Source organism: Geotrypetes seraphini, chromosome 8 (genome assembly GCF_902459505.1).
Source record: "Geotrypetes seraphini chromosome 8, aGeoSer1.1, whole genome shotgun sequence".
In the NCBI taxonomy this organism is placed as follows: Eukaryota; Metazoa; Chordata; class Amphibia; order Gymnophiona; family Dermophiidae; genus Geotrypetes; species Geotrypetes seraphini.
This window is the reverse complement of record NC_047091.1, coordinates 120409547-120429011: the sequence shown is the minus strand read 5'-3', so window position 1 is coordinate 120429011 and position 19465 is coordinate 120409547. Positions and strand designations below refer to the sequence as shown.

Sequence of the window (19465 nt, the reverse complement as noted above, 5' to 3'; positions counted from 1 at the left end):
GAAAGCCAAGGCTTTGGAGGAGCGAAATGGTCTGATTCGTCGCCCTCAGGACCTCCTGGCGGGATGAAGCCTTGATGAGCCAATCGTCTAGGTAGGGAAACACCTGAAGCCCCTGCAGGCGAAGGGCCGCGGCCACCACTACCAGGCACTTCGTGAACACCCTTGGGGAGGCAGCCAGACCGAAGGGAAGAACACGGAATCTCAGATATCGGCAAGAAGCCAGATGAATCGGCACGTGCGTGTAGGCCTCCTTGAGATCCAAAGAGCACAGCCAGTCCCCTTTGTCCATCAGGGGATACAACGCAGGAAGAGTGAGCATTCTGAAATTCTCCTTGACCAGAAACTTGTTCAGAGCCCTGAGGTCCAGGATTGGACGCAGGTCTCCCATCTTCTTGGGAACCAGAAAGAACCAGGAATAAAACCCCGTATTGAGCTGATTCAGGGGAACCTCCTAAACCACCCTGAGGCAAAGGAGGGCCTGCGCTTCCCACAGAAGAAGGATAAGGTGTGACCCAGAAGAAGGAAACTCTCTTGGCGGATGGTCCGGGGGCAAGAGGCTGAAATGAAGGGAGTACCCCTCCCAGACGATGGAAAGTACCCACAGGTCTGTGGTAAGATTCTCCCTCTAAGGATAGAAATGCTGGAGACGTCCCCAGATGGGTAGGGGGGAGGGCTCCAGGAGGAAGGGAGCCCGCAGGCTCAGACTGGAATTGTCAAAAAGAAGGCCCAGGCTTCGTCGGAGCGGGCGTTTGGGTCTTAGGAAGACACTGCTGCTGTTGCTGTGGCCGACGCGGAGATGGGCGAGAGAACGCAGGAGTAGATTTCTGCAGATACCTCCTAAGAGGAATCTTGTACTGATGAGCCGGAGGAGTTTTCGGCTTGAGCCTCACCAAGGAGGCGAAAGAACGCTCAAGCTCCGAAAGGCGTTTAGTGGCAGCCTCGATGGAGTCATCAAACAGTTCGTTCCCCACACAAGGGAGGTTAGCCAAACGATCCTGGAGGTTGGGATCCATGTCCACAATCTGGAGCCGAGCCAAGCCAAGCGGTGCATGGCGACCGCAAAGGCCGTGACCCTCGAGAACAACTCAAAGGCATTGTAAGTCGCCTGAAACATATAGAGACGGGGCTGAGAAAGGGTCTCCTGGAGAATACGAAACTCCTGCTCCAAGTAGCAGACACATCAGACTGGAATGAGAGGAGAGTGTCCACACAGTACCTGAGATAGAACGTGAAGATAAAGTTATAGTTCAGAACTCGGTTCGCCATCATCGAGATCTGATAGAGGCGGCGTCCAAACTTGTCCATCGTATGCCTTTCCTTGCCCGGAGGACAGCAGCGTAAACCTTGGAGGGGTTAGATTACTTTAAGGAAGACTCGACCACCAGTGACTGATGGGAAAGCTGCGCATTCTCGAAACCCTTGACAGGGACCGTCCGGTAACAGGACTCCATCTTGGAGGGAATGGCAGTGACGGCATAAGGAGTCTCCAGATTCCGGAGGAAAGTTTGCCAGAGCACCTGATGTAAAGGCAAGCACAAAGCCTCCCGGGGCGGATGAGGGAGCCCCCATCTCCCCAAATACTCCTGAGTATATCGGGACTCGGACTGGAGATCAAGCTTAAGAGCTTGGCCCTTGTCCAAAACAAATCAGGTAAAGGAGGTTCGAGAAGACAACTCATCCTCCGGAGGTGAAGTAGACCACAATCTCGGAGCAGCGAAGAAAGAGGGGGAGACTTCCCTCAAATAATAAGCGGGGCCTCCGAGTCCCGAGCCCGGGACACTGAGGAGGCTCTGCTAAGCTCCCACGGGGGCGTAGAAGAATGGCCCCGCTGCAGACAAATCAGGGAGGACCCCGGCGTCTGAGGCACCACCAGCCGAAGCTTCGGAGAAGTCGGCGTGAAAGGTGAATCCCCGACAGGCGCCCAAACAAAAAACCCTCGCCCCGAAGAGATCATCAGGGAAGAAGTCAGACAAGGGTCCATGCCCAATGATGAAACCACAAGGGGCCCCGAGGTAAGGGCGGCCGGGGACCCGCCCCGATGAGGCGGGGAAGTCCGCTGCCGCTTAGAAGGTATAGGCTTCGAAGACATGGAAGCCATAGTCCGGAGTCCCGCCCGGGACACCCTGAAAGTCTCATGCCTCAAATCAGGAGAAGAATTGCTCGAGGACAATCGGCGAGACTTGTGGGCCGGACCCCGAGCAACCGCGGGAGAACGCCCAGGCTGGTCAGATGAAGGCCGAGTCAAGGCCGAGGCCAGTTGACCCAGAACAGAGGAAATCTGCGTGGTAAGGGTAGCTTAAGCATGTCCTCAAACATAGGTAACAATACCAGAGGAGTCTGGAGACGGAGTGCAGCAGTGTGTGCCTTTGGGGCGACCTCGAAGAAGAGTATTCCCTACGTGAGGAGGCACGCTTAGAATGATGTCTCGAAGAGGCCGAGGACGCGGTGCTCGCAAGAGACTCCGGGGTCGGCTTCTTCGCCAGCACACCTGAGGAAGGAAGAGGAGACTTACCCAAGGCCAGGACGACAGACGGAGCCAAGGTCAAAGCCTTCGAGGCCGAGGGTGACTTCATCAAGGTCGAGGCCTTCGAAGCCGAGGCCCCGACAACCGGGGCCGAGGTAGAGGCCATTCTCTCGGATTCCATGGGGCCAAAAAGTTGAAGAATCTTGGCCAATGAAGAGCCCGCGGTTGGAGGGTAGCACAACGTGGGCAAGACTCAGCTCGATGATTAGCACCCAGGCACTCCATGCACCAACGATGGGGGTTGGTGATGGAGATCACCCAGTTGCACTTGGTGCAGTTCTTAAACCCGGTCGGAGGCCGGGACATAGGAAAAAATATAGCCGCAGCCCCGCAAGGCCAGACGGCCTGACAAAAACCGACCACTCAGTCGAAAAATAGGAACTTAACAAAACCGAGACGCGCAGCACAGAGACTCACCCGAAAACAAGAAAAGCAAGCCGCGGTGCAAAGAGGCATTACGAATTTGCGCAAAGCAAGGGAGCAGGGCTTCTGGCTCCACGGAAAACTTAGAACTGAGGACATGATAAGGAGACGCATGCCCTGAGTCGGGCGGGAGGGGCACTTGCGCATGCGTGGTACACTCGCAAGCTTGAAGATAAGAACATAAGAACATAAGAACATAAGAAGTTGCCTCCACTGAGGCAGACCAGAGGTCCATCTCGCCCAGCGGTCCGCTCCCGCGGCGGCCCATCAGGCCCATTGCCTGAGCAATGGTCCCAGACTATCCCTATAACCTACCGCTACTCTATCTGTACCCCTCAATTCCTTTATCCTCTAGGAACCTATCCAAACCTTCTTTGAAGCCTTGTAACGTGCTCCGGCCTATCACAGCCTCCGGAAGCGCGTTCCATGTGTCCACCACCCTCTGGGTGAAAAAGAACTTTCTGGCATTTGTTTTAAACCTGTCTCCTTTTAATTTTTCCGAGTGCCCCCTTGTACTTGTGGTTCCCCGTAATCTGAAAAATCTGTCCCTGTCTACCTTTTCTATACCCTTCAGGATCTTGAAGGTTTCTATCATGTCTCCTCTAAGTCTCCGCTTTTCCAGGGAGAACAGCCCCAGCTTTTTCAGTCTGTCAGTATATGAGAGGTTTTCCATACCTCTTATCAGTTTAGTTGCTCTTCTCTGGACTCCCTCAAGTACCGCCATGTCCTTTTTGAGGTACGGCGACCAATATTGGACACAGTACTCCAGATGCGGTCGCACCATTGAACGATACAGTGGCAGGATGACCTCCTTCGTCCTGGTCGTGATACCCTTCTTAATGATACCCAACATTTTGTTTGCTTTTCTTGAGGCTGTGGCGCACTGTGCCGACGCCTTTAAAGACGTGTCCACCATCACTCCCAGGTCTCTTTCAAGGTTACTTACCCCTAGCAATGACCCTCCCATTTTGTAGCTGAACATCGGGTTCTTTTTCCCTACATGCATGACCTTGCATTTCCCTACATTAAAGTTCATTTGCCATTTTTTGGCCCATTCTTCTAGCGTCGTTAGGTCCCTTTGCAGATCTTCGCAGTCTTCCATGGTTTCAACCCTGCGGTAGAGTTTGGTGTCATCCGCAAATTTAATAACTTCGCAATTTGTTCCCGCCTCCAGGTCATTAATAAATATATTGAACAGGAGCGGTCCCAGCACCAACCCCTGCGGAACTCCGCTCGTGACCCCATGCCAGTCTGAGTAATGGCCCTTCACTCCAACCCTCTGTTTCCTGTCTGCCAGCCAGTTTTTGATCCATCGGTGGACCTCCCCTTGCACCCCGTGTCTCCACAGCTTTTTAAGCAGTCTTTCGTGCGGTACCTTGTCAAAGGCTTTTTGAAAGTCAAGATCTTCAAGCAAGTCTGCTTGCGTGAACATCCGCTAGGGGGCTCCGTAGATGACGTCACCCACATGTAGAGAATATGCTGCCTGCTTGTCCTGGGATAATCTGATCTTCTGTTGATGCCAATCAAGTGGTCAAAGAATACAGCAAGTCAAATCCTAACCTATACACTCACACCTCAAAAGTATTCAGCCCCTAACTTACTATACTCTCCCCACTACAAGAAAAATTCCAGCTGTTTCTCAGCTTGTTTCCAACTCTTTCCCCTCTCAATCTCTACCCCACCCTCTAGGATTTCCCAGACCACCTTCTCTCCATCACCTGGTTTGTCTCTGCCAGTCCCCTTACTCTCAATGAACCTTCGGATCAGATCTGCAGTGCTGCAGTTTTCCACATTTTGCTTGAATTCTTCCTGTACCTGTAAGGGTAATAAAAGAAGAATGAAAGAAGGCATTACAGAGGGGAGGGAGGGACACAGCAGAATCCCAGTGCTATAGTAGAAACCCTCTTTAATATGCTTTGCCCTTTTGAACAACTGTGACCACCACACACTGGCATGCAAGACCCTTTTATAAATATAAAAATTGCATTTCTGTGTCCTAGGTCAAGCATCATGCTCATTGTTCAGTATGACAGATACTACAGACAATCCAAACATCCTTTAACCGCTTATATTCAACAGATGTGATTCTGTGTTCTGCCTCAGCACTTTTGAATTCTTTGCCATTGGCCCTGTAGACTGAATCTAATTACTGTATCTGAGATTCAGCTAATGGCTGAAAGAAGGACTTTTTGTTGACACGTTTGGAGAGAATGCATAAAAGGGTGAGAGATATTTTGGGTAATAATCAGTCTGCACTGGCAAAGCAGCTGGAAAAGAATGCTTCTCTTGACACTCAAGCTTAACAGATGCAGAAAGGAAAAACACTCTTGAAGGGTGGGTTCTGGACAGGTTTGAAGGGATGCAAGGGAAAAAAAATAGCAGGTAAGATCTAAATTTCTCCTTCCTAATCCCTCCAGACCAGATGAGATGTTTGGGCCATATCAAAGCAGAGCATTCTCTAATCGGTATGACAACATCTATATTATACCATTTAGATCACCACACTTCTGTCATATTGATTTCACTTGATCTTTCGTCTGCATTTGACACTATCGACCATACCCTTTTAATAAATAGGCTTCAATCTATTGGTGTGACTGATCAAGTTCTGCTCTGGTTTAAGTCTTACTTTGAAAACCGTTCCTCCAATGTGTTTAATAATATGACCTCAAACAGTTTTTCATTACCCTATGGTATCCCTCAAGGATCAATACTTTCTCCTATTTTATTTAACATTTTCCTTGCTCCTCTTATGACTTTATGTCAATCCATTGGATTTTCGGTATTTGCCTACGCAGATGATATACAATTATTACATCCAATTGATCCCAATAATCCACAAGAAATAGTAGCAATAAATGACAAGCTGGATCAAATTCATCATTGGCTAGATGCTAATAAACTAGCCTTAAATATTCATAAAACTAACGTTATGCTCTTTCCATGGAAGGACTGTAGTACACTTCTTTTTCCCATGTCTATTAAAGGCATTCCACTGCAGATGAATCAAAATATTAGAATTCTTGGAATCATATTTGACAATAAATTATCTTACCACGATCATATAAGCCAAGTGGTTAAATCTACTTTTTATAGACTTCGCCAAATTCGATCCGTGGCCAAATTTTTATGCGCAAAATCCTTTAATATTCTAATGCATTCTCTAGTAATCTCCAAAATCGATTATTGCAACGCCTTATTTAAAGGCTTGTCACAAAAGGAAATTAGACATCTTCAAATTATTCAGAACGCTTCTATTAAAATTATTCACAAAGCTAAAAAATTTGATCATGTCTCACTATTACTTAAGGAATCACACTGGCTCAAGTTTCAAGTTTTATTAGGATTTTATATACCGCCTATCAAGGTTATCTAAGCGGTTTTACAATCAGGTACTCAAGCATTTTCCCTATCTGTCCCGGTGGGCTCACAATCTATCTAACGTACCTGGGGCTATGGAGGACTGAGTGACTTGCCCCATTGCACATCGCATTTTATATAAACTATGCTTACTTACTTTTAAATCTTTAGTATTTAAAACTCCTGCTTTTATCTTTAGAGTTTTAATTCCTTATTCTACTTCTAGATCACTGAGATCACAAGATCAACATTTATTGGCCATTCCCTCATTAAAAGTTATTAATATGAGGCGTCATACTATTTTTTCAATAACCGCTCCTCAGTCCTGGAATGATCTTCCACTGTATATAAGAGAGGAAAAAAATTTAGATAAATTCAAAACCAAACTTAAAAGTTTCTCTTCAAAGATGCTTTTAGTGAATAAATAATTCTATTAACTCTTTTTTTCTAATATTTCTTTTTTAATCATTTTTGTCTCCCCTCCCAATGTTTTTACCTTAATATATTGAATTTAATAATGATTGTAACCACTAAATAATTTTCCTTTTGTCTCAATATTGTATGTATAAATTATTTAACTCAAATGATTTAATTTTCTGTTTAAGAATGTTTCTTTTTTCTTTTAATTTAATATGATATATTGTATGTTTGTGTAATATGTTACCCATATTTTAGATATTATTAACAATTTGTACATCGCCTAGAACTTTGAATAGGCGATTAATCAAACTATATAATAAACTTGGAAACTTGGATCTAGGGAGGGAAGCAGCAAGCTCTAAAACCAGAACTTTGGCCCCAAGGGCTGCATCCTCTCAAGCACAATCATCAAGCCTATGATGGTCAAAAGAATACAGCAAAGTCCAGGAAGCTGCCTTGCAAATTTCTTGAGGCATAATGAAGACATGCTCTGCTCAGACTGAGTAGAATGCTTTTCAAGCCTTCTGAAACCGGATTTCCACTAAAGAATGTTAAGCAGAAGCAATAGCCTCTTTAATCCACCTGGTTTACTATCACCATCACCAACTCTCCTCTACAGGTTCCCGCAAAAAATAAAAAAACCCAATTTGTTTTCTTGAACTCCTCTGTTCTCTTAAGTATGCAAGATATGTCCTTGACATCATGTAACACTGGTAAGGAAATGTACTGATTGAATGTGATTTCTTCTTTTCACATATATCAGGGAGAAACAAAGGAACTAGACTGATTTGTAGTATTTTTAGGGATAAAATTAAGGGTCACAACGATGGTAGAAATCTTCCTAGCTGTACAGATGGCAACCAGAAATATATTTAGTATTAACATCTTTTCAGGAGGCATACTTAAAAGCCACTGTATACCACCAAAAAACAGCTAAACTTAAATCCCATAGGGGAATAATCAACCATAAGAAAGGATTCAAAATACAGTTTGACTCCCTTAGGAAATGCAAAACATCCTGATCCCTAATATTCAAGAGTGGAAATGTGAACCTGTAACAATTCTCCACTCTCTCATATATGCAGCTTTTTAGAATGCAGGAGGTTATCTAACTCTAGTAGAATAACCCTTTTGTTCAACCACATCTTTTCAAGGGCCAAGGTGTAAAACAGCATGGAGATGTGTCTTAGACCCTGTGCCAAGATTCCTTCCTTGTTGTGAATTCTGATACTTTCTATTTCACAGTGAGTGGTGTTGGAGTCGGCAAAACCTTTTGGTTGTTTTGCTCTGTTTAATTCCATCTTCAGTATACTTTTTTCAAAACAGACTTAAGAAACCTGACCATATTGGTTTACTGAAAAAATCTCCTGCAGAATAGTGCTGCCTGATTCACCGAGTCACGTCAGTAAATTTATTGGAGAAAATCGGATTCACTATTCAGTGACTCCCACCCTGGTGAGACCTGACATACCTCCGAGGCCTCCTATAACAGCAGCAGCGGTAGCGCTCTTAATGGACTGCTTTGTAGCCTTCCCTCTGCTGCATCACTGATGACATCATCAGTGATGTGGCAGAGGGAAGCCCTAGCAGGACAGGCTGTAAAGCCCGTTCAGAGAGCTGCCACTGCTGCTGCTTTAGGAGGCCTCGGAGGTATGTCAGGTCTCACAGTTGGAACGTCAGTGAGGTGCTTCTGCACAGGGGGATGGGAAGGAGGGATGGAAAACTACTGCACAAGGCAATGGGGGAGAGGAAAGCTGCTGCTTAGGGGGATGAGAGGAAAGATGCTGCACATGGGGGGAAAGGAGAGAGGTAGAATTGTTGGGATGGAGGAGAGGAAGGGAGAGATGAAATAAAGAGGTAAAAGGGGTGAGAGAGAAATCCTTCATATGGTGGAGGGGAGGGAAACATGCATGGAGAAGAGAGAGATGATCACTGGAAAATTAGTGGTGATATAAAAAGTCATTAATCTATATCTAATCAATATCTATTTTAATTTTATTTTACATGTGTTTTAAGCAGCAGTGTATAAACGCCTAAATTTAAATTAAGAGTAATGAATGGCTTATCAGTTAGAAAGTGGAGGGAAATCAATAATGATAATCACAGATCCTCAGCTACAAAATGCAAAATATTAATTCTCACTTCCACCTACTGGCAGAAGAGTTTAAACCCAAATCATCTGGTCTGGAGGGCTGATAAGAAAGAGGCACATTAAACACAAGGTGAAATCACTGGCACGCTACTGGCTGATTCCATATTATAGTTTTCACTCGAGTGTGTAGTCAAGATCAGAGCAGAGAAGCTTACATCCTGAAGACAAATGCGTGGTTGCACGGATGGTGTTGTCGAGAGCGTTTTGGCTTCTTAGAACATAGGATGATTTTCCAAGGGCTGCTGAGCAAGGATGGTGTGCATTTATTAAAGAAGGGAAGACATGTCTTCAACAGCAAACTAGCTAACCTACTGAAAAAGGCTTTAAACTAGAATGATTGGGATAGCAGGGTGATCAAAGCCCCCAGGTGAGTATAAGCTAGAGAATGACACGGTGGCGGTTTATCCGCGGCCACCACATTTAGCCGCAGGTAACCCGCCAAAACGGGGAACGAAAACTAGCAGTCACTGCGGGGACGGGGACAAGGCCATTCACCGCCCCGTGGAGCGGTGAATGGTCTTGTCCCCACAGTGAGGCATGAAGGATCGCGCGGTCCCCGCAGCCCACACCCGCCTGCCCAATCGATCCTAGTGATTAGCCAGCTCTCTCCCTTCTCCTCACCTTAGTTTGTAGGTTTTCTTTTTCGGCGACCCGCACGCTATCAAAGAGCCGCGCACCCGCTGCTGCTCAGTTTCGATCTTCTGTTCCAACGCAACCAGAAACAGAAAGTTGCAGCAGAACAGAAGATTGAACACTGAGCAGCCGCGCGTGCGTGGCTCTTTGGGAAAGCGTGCAGGTCGCCGAAAAAGAAAGCCTGCAAACTAAGGTGAGGAGAAGGAAGAGAGCTGGCTAAACACTAGGATCGATTGGGCAGGCGGGTGGGGGCTGCGGGGACCGTGCGATCGCCCGTGTTCCCGGCTCAAACTGGAAGGAGGGAGTGAAAGGGAAAAGGATTCTGGGCCAAGGGGATGAAGACGGAAAGAAAAACCCACAGCAGGAAAGAAAGGGAAGGACAGGCAAGTGAGCCAGATGCTAGAAGCAGGGGGGGGAAGAAAGAGGGAAAAAAGCTAGATGGGGTTGAAAAGAAGAGACACACTGGTATGGAAGAGGAAGATAGGGGAAATCTGGACACAGGAAGGTAACAGAAAGAGGGGAAATTATGTGCATGGGGGCGGTATATGGACACAGGGGGGGGGGCAATGGCAGATACATAGGGGAGATATTAGAAATGGGGAAAATAGGAGCACAGAAGCGAGATGGTTTATGGGGATGGGACAGGGACCGAGCTCACAGGCTCCAGTGGCTTGCACAAATTACATTGTAACGTGCCATGAAAATAAGAGGGAGGAAGGTAGATAGATAGGCCACGCGAGAGGAGCTGAAGGGTGGTAGAAAGGAACAGATGGTAAAGGAGGGAGGGAAGGGTGGTGGTGGAAAGGAATAGGACAGACATTGAAGGAGGGTGGAGAGGAACAGACCTTGAAGGGAAATGTGGAAGACAGAATGGGAAGAAGACAGATGCCAGACTATGGGGGAGCGGAGGGAAGAAGATGGGTGCTAGACCAATTGGGGGGGGGGTGAAGGGAGAGGCACAGTAACATCAAATGGAAGACGCAGAGAGAAGACACACAGTGGATGGAAGGAATTGAATGAAAAGATGTGGAAAGCAGAAACCAGACAACAAAGGTAGAAAAAAAATTCTATTTATTTATTTTTTGCTTTAGGATAAAGTAGTATATTAGTTGTGTTGATAAAAATTTATAAACAAAGCCCTGCCAGCTGAATATCTCTTTCTCTAGTTCAGCAGCAGGAACTTTGATTTATAAGAAAGGAATAAGCTAAATATTACAGTACTAAGGCTTATATGGATGCAGCGGGGACGGTGACGGGGCGGTGAATGGGATGGCAGTGGCGGTGACGGGGCGGTGAATGGGATGGCAGTGGCGGGGCAGTGAAGGGAACGGCGGTGACGGGGCGGTGCAGAGGATGGTGGGCCGGGGACGGGGCGGTGACAGATTTTTTCCCCGTGTCATTCTCTAGTATAAGCCCTCTGGTAAGTAAATCACTACATACCTTTACACAAATGAGAAAAAGGGACAGTATCTGAAAAGCAGTATATACTGTGACAAACCCAGCACCAGCTCTAGTTTTGCCCCTGGTAAGATCCGGTGCAGAAGAGCTGACCAGGTTGATTCTGGCGGTCAACTTGAGGCTGACCCTCTTGTCCCTACATTCAGAGTAATAGTGGTATGGGACAGTTTCTGTTTCTATTCTGACCATTTATTCCATTTCATGGTTATTGCAAAAAAAAAAAAAAAAAAAAAAAATTTTTTACATGGGGGGGGGGGGGGTGTCAAAAAATGATGGGCCCCGGGTGCCACATACCCTAGGTACGCCACTGGCCTACCCCCACCCGCGTAGATGAAAGATGAGTACTTTTTGATACTTTTTGATATTTCAAATATTTATACTTATATATATAAAAAACCAAAAAAATGTTATAGAGGCCTATGACGACCATGGGTGCCAATTGATCTGTATGTTCTTTGAAGATGATAGACATACAGTAGGATGCTTCTGAGGTCTGCTAGCCTGAATATTTAACAAATGCTTTAAGACTTTCTTTAGTTATTGTTCTAGTGCTTTATATTTAAAGAGGTCTAAAATATTCGAGCCTGATACAGTGGACTTGTATTGACAAAAGAAACATGGCTCAATATAAGGGCAGTTTTGAAGGTTATACGGAAGAACAGTTCCAGCAGATTCTTCTCAGACCATGTCTGCTGGATGAAGGAGGTGACACATTGATGACTAGCTCCTGGGATGATTTAGAGAATGCTTGGAAGAGGTTGACTCGTGCTGAATTGCATGAAAGTACTCTTGTACAGTATTTACGTAAGAGCATGATTCCCCGAGGCCTTCGAATTCTTAAAGAACCGAAGACGTTTACCATGGACAAGTTGTTCATGGATAAATGGACTGCTATTCTAAATAAATGTAGTCGAGACTTGATGATACTACTGGTTGAAACTACTTCCAATGTAGAAAATGAGCTGCGGGAGCAGATTAAGAATATTGAAAACACGATTCAATCGGAACAACAATCTGAAAATGAAGATCTTGTATTGAAAAGAAAGAACTTAGATGATATGATTTCTGCATTTAAAGATTCCCTACGCATAAATAAAATAAAAAAATTCAAGCGAGATGAACGTGATTACCAGTATGACAGGGTATATACCTGGATGAAGAAACCACTGGGGAATAAAACAAAGGGAAACCCGAAAGGGATATATAATGTTAACAACAATAAAAAAGTGGCGTTTGATGGATCCTCTGGTACTTCAGAAGGAAGTAGTGGCGAAACAACTGACAGCTTACTATTACCTAATAAATTATTTATTTAAACATACTATTTAAACAAAAAGCACTTATAAATGAATGAAATAGCCAATGATGATTGCACCACGTAATTTCTTCCCGCAGTAACAAGATATTACAGCGGTGGAGTGGTGGGGCTGAGGCTTTTTCATTTATCCACTCATGAGTCTGCAAGGTTAAGATTCTTATCCAGTATACACTTTTTATAATAGTTCTGGACTTATACTGGAATAAGGACTACTGAAACTAGTGCCATAGTTCTAGTGAACTCAAAATAGTATCAGGCAGGTGTGCATCTGTGCATGCAATGCAAACTGCCATGTGTGTGTGTGTGTGACATCATGAGGTTGCATTTGTGCATGCTCAGATGTCCTCCTGCTTGATGACAGTAGGCAGTGGTGGTGTAGGGTCATGAAATGGTTAACTGTTGTTTGAAATACTGCTCTGGCCTACATAGCTGGAAACTGTACAATCTGCTGACATCATCTGCTTGAAATGTATGTCCCTGCCTTACCACATTGTAAGCTAAATAGATAAGAGTTTGAGCCATGATGTACCCTGCCCTCCTAAACATGTAACAGAACTGCAAGGCTTAGATAAGCAGGTAAATGAACTAGCTTCCTATAGGACTATAAGTTGTACCCCTGAACCTATCGCAAGTGCTGGCTTAGGACCAATAATAATTGTAGAAAAGTTATAAAAGTAACAAATGAGAAGTTGTAGATTTTGAATATATTAGTTGGTGAAAAGGGCATAAAAGTTCTTGCATTTCCTGTTTCTGGTACTCTTATAAGCAGGCTGCTCACTGCACAAGAGTCTGGCATGCTGTAAATAAAACTCTTGTACTTTCTTCACGCCTCTGACTTTGTGTGTCCAAGTGACCTTTCAGTGGATGGTTTGGGAGGAGGGTACTAGGGTATAATGGGGCAAGCCTGGGTGGATGTTGGGGGGGGGGGGGGGGTCTGGTATGGCACAAAGTAAAATCTGTGAACCCTAGAGAGGAGAAATCCTTCCCATCTCCTGGGCCATGCAACTTTACTAATGTGTAGCTCCCTTCTCCCACCTCCCTTCCCCCCCTCCAATACTTTTGAAATCCCTGGTGCTCCAGCAGCAGGCAGTTCTCTCATTAGCTAGCAGCCCTTTACGAGCAGGGCTCAGATGACCAGGGACATAACTGGTATGTAGAGGGGGTGGGAGGGATATAAAAAGGTGTTGAAAGTCGGCTGGACAAGGGTATGGGAGAGAGCTGTCCAGTCCTGTGTCAGCAGTACTTACTGTATCTGCCAGGGCATGAATGAGAGGGATGGGTATAGAGATTGTCGGGGGGGGGGGGAGGGGGGAGGATAAAATGATTTGCATACAATCACAATGAGTGTCCATGGGATTTGAACCCACACACTGGGTACAGAGGTGGAAGTGATGACTCAAGCCCACTGCTCTTTTCATGCACAACCATATGCTTGCTGTAGGTATAGATCAGAGCATAGAGTAAGCAGATAGGGAACACTAGACTAGCTTGTTTTAAGGTGTAAAGCCCCCCCACACACACACACACATTACGTAGAAAATGTAACATGTTCCTGAAAAAGCATGATTCCTCTGTAATGTGCCGTTCCCCCCCTCCACACACACACAACTGCAGCGCCCACACAACAAACTTCGTTACGGGGGTTCCCCCCACACCCCTCCTCGAAGCACTTTAAAATGAACTCTCATCCCGGTACCCCGATGTCCTTGCGTGCAATTGTCTGCCCGCGCAAGACAGACTATCAACCTGTTTTAACAAAGGTTTGGACAAATTCCTGGAGGAAAAGTCCATAGATAGTCTGAAATTAAGACGGGGGGGGGGGAAGGCTCAGCTAGCTCTGGATGGGTAGCATGTCATGTTGCTACTCATTGGGTTTTGCTCTGGTACTAGGGAGCTGCCTTGGACACTGTGAGAAGGGCCTAGTATTGGACTGATCCAGTAAGGCTATTCAAATGTTTGTAGCTCACACTGACCAAGCATAATGCTGCTCCTAGGTTCTCTATCATTCCTGCCTATCTTTACAACGGTTGCAAGAATGTTTTTGTGCATTGTCTCATTTTGCACAGTAAGGGCCACAGATTGTAACATCCACATCAACCCTTGTTACCAGGGTAAAAAGATGTCCGGACATATGAACCCAGCCATGCTCTTTATTGAGAGCACTGTCCAGACAAATACCTACACATATTTATAAAAGCAATATATGAAAGAAGGCTTTTCATCTAATGTCCACCCCCCCCACCTACATTGTCAGCTAAAATCCATCTACATGTGAGCTCCTGCCACTCCAATTAAGCTACGCATGATGGGGGTCAGGCCAGCCATCACACTTCCATTCTACAGTGACAGGCAGCCGTTTAGGTACATCAAACCCGTCTAATGGAGGGTTTCTGACTCATCTTGTTCAGGGTGGCACACAGGCCACGTGAAAATTGATTTTGAGTCAACGTGGCATGCGGGTATAGTGGGGGGAGAAGGCCTCAATTCTGGTGGTGTGCCCTCAACTTTCACACATACACACACCACCCCTACTCGAGTAGGGATGCTATAGGTTTCTACATAGAGGAGGATGCATTGACATAGCTGGGTTTTCACCTCACTTCCATTTAAAGCTATGCAAGTCAAAAGTACACCAGATAGAAGTGACAGGTCTTAGCAGCGCGTTGACTATACGTAGCTAATGAAAATTCTGAATGGAACACCACTCCGAAGTTACGAGCATTGGAGACTGCAACTTTGAGACTATCTTGCACTTACCTGCTCATAGGCTCGTCTCACCTACTGCCTACAGCCATTTTAGCCACTTTTATTTTGTTCTGTAACTCTGCTTAAGTTTTATCCATTTTTAGTCTGTCCTCCTTACACCATGCGTTTCCCTAGTCCGGAGACGGGCTGGGCCAGGAATACAGGAAAGTGTGGATAAGCAGGATGGATGTTTGCGGCTGCAGACGGGACCTGCCATGATGCCGCCATACAGGGAGCAGGGGGGCCCTGCCTGAAGCCGCAAACATCCATCCTGCTCTTCCACACTGGTGGACCCATTCCCGGAGGTCCCCGCCAGGGAGGGCGAGGAGATGATGATTCTACTGATGTGGCCAATAGGCTGCCCAGCTAGTGCTAGGTAAGACAAACACCCTGGTCCGGCTCGCTACACCCTAGGTTTGTATATATATATATATATATATACAACTGCAGCGCCCACACAACAAACTTCGTTACGGGGGTTCCCCCCACACCCCTCCTCGAAGCACTTTAAAATGAACTCTCATCCCGGTGCCCTGATGTCCTTGCGTGCAATTATCTGCCCGCGCAAGACCGCAAGACAGACTATCAACCTGTTTTAACAAAGGTTTGGACAAATTCCTGGAGGAAAAGTCCATAGATAGTCTGAAATTAAGACATGGGGGGGAAGGCTTAGCTAGCTCTGGATGGGTAGCATGTCATGTAGCATGTCATATATATATATATATATATATATATATATATATATATATATATATATATATATATACACACACACACACTTCCCCCTCTCCATTCGCGGTTTCCCTACTCGCGATTTCACATAATCACAATTATTTTTTTTGGGGGGGGAGGAAAAAAAACCCCATATTTTTGTCTTCCCTCCGGCATCCCGGCCTTACCTGGTGGTCTAGCTGGTTTTCGGGGCAGGAGCGATCTTCCTACACTCCTGCCCCGTGCAGATAGCCATTAGGAAATGGCTGTGAGGAGTTCCCGTAGTCTGCTCTTGCTGTTCCCAGCCCTGCCCTTTATGCTTAGGATAGCCATGACCTGACGCGGGGTACAGGATCTAGCTGTCTTAGCTGCAGAGCCTGCCTCTCTCTATACTGGCTTCTCAAGGCCTTTAAGTCACAGGCTCCTTTTTAACATCTGGAAATATCATTGGCTTAGAAATAAAGCAGTGGTATGGTATGCTCCCCGGTATGTGGCTGAGCCACCGGTCCATGTCCTGTTCAGCCTCCCTGTCTGGGGATTAGGCAGCAAACTCCTGATTATTGCTATTGTTTTGCTCAGCTCTTCTGTTTAGGGAACAGGAGTCATTGATGCTACAATTTCTTGGAGGGTGGGAACTAAGCCTGTGCTGGTGCAGGGTTTCGTTCAGTAGCAGGGTGGGACTCGTGTGTGTAGTTTTACCTAGTAGAAACCTAGCTGCAGTGTTTTGTGCACTTTGGATTAGTGCAATCAGGAAGGTTGGATTGCAGTAGTCAAAGATAGTGACTACTGGGGATTATGATTACATTGGACATTGCTCGGTGGGAGAGGTAGGGTTTGATGTCTTGTAACCAAGCTGAGTTTGCCCTAAGCCTTTTTGAAGATCCATTGGATCAGGGTTGTCATGTGTAGGCTGGCCTCCAGCCATATACTGTAGCGTGGCCGGTCCTCAAAGCTCGCAGTAACCGGCTCACGCTAGCAATATTCTCCTCCAGCGTGCTTCCTCAAGAAGGAGGAAGTCCCTGTTGTGCAGAACTTAACCTATGAGTTTAATCAGAATGGCCTCACACAGGTAAGTTAAGGAATGAAAATCAAATTTATTGTTCGATTCACAATTCTCAGGAAAATGCATCAAAAGAAAATATACTCCAAAAAGATCTTTGGCAAAAAAAATAGTACAAACAAAATATCCTAGTAGCCAGCCTGGTCTGGATATCGGTGCCAAAGTTCTTTATCAATGTCCCAGGTGTAGCAGAGTCTCATAATAGTCCTTGACTCTCTCAGAGTCTTATTCAATAAATTGGCATTGTATAAATCCTGTCTTCAGCTCACAGGATATTCCCAGTTCCTAAAAGGAACTTGCTACAGTGCCTCCTAGAGCAGCACTCTTGATAAGCAAAAAAAAAAACAAAAACTTCTCATGCAGACACAGCTTAGGCTAACATACATTCCCTTAGTTAGCATACTTCAGATAAATCCTTATGTTCAACAGAAATGGAATCATTCAACAAAACTTAGGGAAAAAAAAACAATTCCACATTAATTAATTTCCATTTCTTCCAAGATTCCCACCTCTGGTAAAGAGTTGCAATCCATAGGTTCTCCTTCAGGATTAAGCAGGATTGTATCATCTGATTCTGTGTCCAGCATTTCAATGTCCCTGCTCTCAGGGGGACCTGGAGGCTCCTTCCACCTGAGAGCTTCTCCTCTGTCTCCCTTCCTCTTGGTCAGCCAGCCCTCTAAATGCTGCCAAGCTGTTGTACCACGCCCAGCCCTACTCCGGGGCTGAACTTCCTTCAGCTGTGTTTTCCTTTTCCCCTGCTTAGCCAGCTTGACACAAAATGGAGGATTTAAAGAGCCCTTACCAGTTTTCATCAGGCTGTGTTCTGCCTCAGGTTTAAACACAGCCTGTGCTTCCTGATCTTGTTCCTGCCTATCAGGGATAACATGGTCAGCCCGGACTAGTTTCAGGGAGTGATTTTTGTGACTCTTCCCTGGCACAAGGCCGGCATTGGACTCGGGCTTGTGACATACCCTCCCCCTTAAACCATGACCACCCGGGCATGGTCTAACTTCCTCCGGGTTCTCCTGCAAACGGGAAAGCCTAATAGCGATTACGGGCCTTACCGCCTTTCTTGCCTGTCTGAACTGGTGGTGGTTCAGGGTCCCTGAAGTCATCGGGCCATCGCAAGACCGGCCCGCCATACTTGGCTTCTAAGCTCTTGTCCTCCTCCTCTTCCTCAGTTGCCATATCGGTAACTTGTTGGGCTAAGGCAGTCATAACCTCAGCTATACTACCCAATTCTTCGTCCCGTATTTTATTAACTTGACCCTGAATGTCTGCCATACCCTTTTCCAATCCCTTTAAAGAGTTCTGTATCAGGCTAACCTGTTGTTTTTGTTGTTCCACCTGCTCTTTAGGGATGTGATTTTGCTTTGACCACTTTTCAGACTCCTGCTGTTTGTCAGTCAAAGCTTTACATACTATTTCAAGGTCTTTTATATTCTGGACAACCTTTTGTTGTTGGGACAAATTACTAGCAAGCTGTATCTTAACCTGCTGTACCTGGTCATCCATCTGAGTCACTAAACTCTGAAGTTTCTTAGACTCTTGCTGACATTGGTCTAAAATGTCTCCTGTGAGTTTTTTAGACCAACCTTCAGGGGGCCCCTGGGTAGGAGTGTCATGGCCTTCCTCCTGTTTCTTCATCAAAATTGACCACTGGTGCTGAGCTGCTTCCAGCTCTTTTTTCCACTCCTCCCTTTGTTGGGCGCTTATCTGTTGTAGATCCCCTTTCAGCTCCTTAATATCTTCCCTGAGAGCCCCTAGGTTTTCTCCCTGAGTGTCAGCACTCTTCTGGGTTCCTTCCGGGGAAGTGCCCTGAATCTCGGCCCCCTCTGTGTTCCCTGTAGAGCCAAACCCATTTTGACCCCTCTTTGTGTCCCGGAGATGGGTCCAACGTTCCAACTTTGCGTGCCAAATGCGCTCACATATCATTTGGGCAATACGTTGGCCAGGCTTAACGCTATAGTCTGCGTTCCCTTGGTTGACTAATACAACCCCTAGGTTACCCCGAAAATCAGGATCCACTACTCCTGCAGCTACATCAATGGCATGTTCTAGGGCCAAACCTGATCGTGGGGCTATCCTAAGATAGGACCCGGGCGGCATAGACACCTGCAGGTCTGTATGTACCAGGGCTCTACTCTTAGAGGGAATTATCAATTCCTCCGCAGCATACAAATCAAAGCCCGCTGCCCTTGAATAAGCCTGTGTAGGGGCGTGAGCATTATCAGAAAGAGGCACCCACCGAATTACTGGGGTCCATCTTTTCCGATGAGGCCCCCATCCCTGGGACCTGCGCCAGGAGGGACGTCTAAACTGACCACTTTCCTCTGGGATGTGGGCACCTAGCACCTGCTTGGCTACCCCTGTAAGGGAATCATTTTGTTCGTGTTTTCCCACTCCTGCTAAGTCCTTTACTGGGGTCTGGGTAAGCCAATCCCTCCCTAGAATCACCGGATAAGGAGAGGCGTCTAAGACAGCCACGGATAGATGTCTTCTTACCCCCCCATAATCGACTACAACAGGGTGTAATGGGTACTTCCTAATAACCCCATGTATGCAAACTATGGGCACCTTTTTATCAATCTTTTTATCTTGTTCCTTTCTGAGCAGCTGGTGCCAGAAGGATTGAGACACTACCGACTGTTCGGCCCCCGT

The 19465-nt window shown here is 46.1% G+C and overlaps 1 protein-coding gene across 1 annotated transcript in view; it reads right to left on the bottom strand.

Moving 5' to 3' along the window:
* The window catches only part of LOC117365125 (F-BAR domain only protein 1-like), a 116893-nt gene extending 98974 nt beyond the window's left edge, over positions 1 to 17919 (bottom strand). The window contains 2 exon segments of the mRNA XM_033955114.1: positions 4666 to 4762; positions 17314 to 17919. Coding sequence (XP_033811005.1) covers positions 4666 to 4762; positions 17314 to 17919 — 703 coding nt within the window.
* Between the last annotated feature and the right edge of the window lie 1546 nt (positions 17920 to 19465).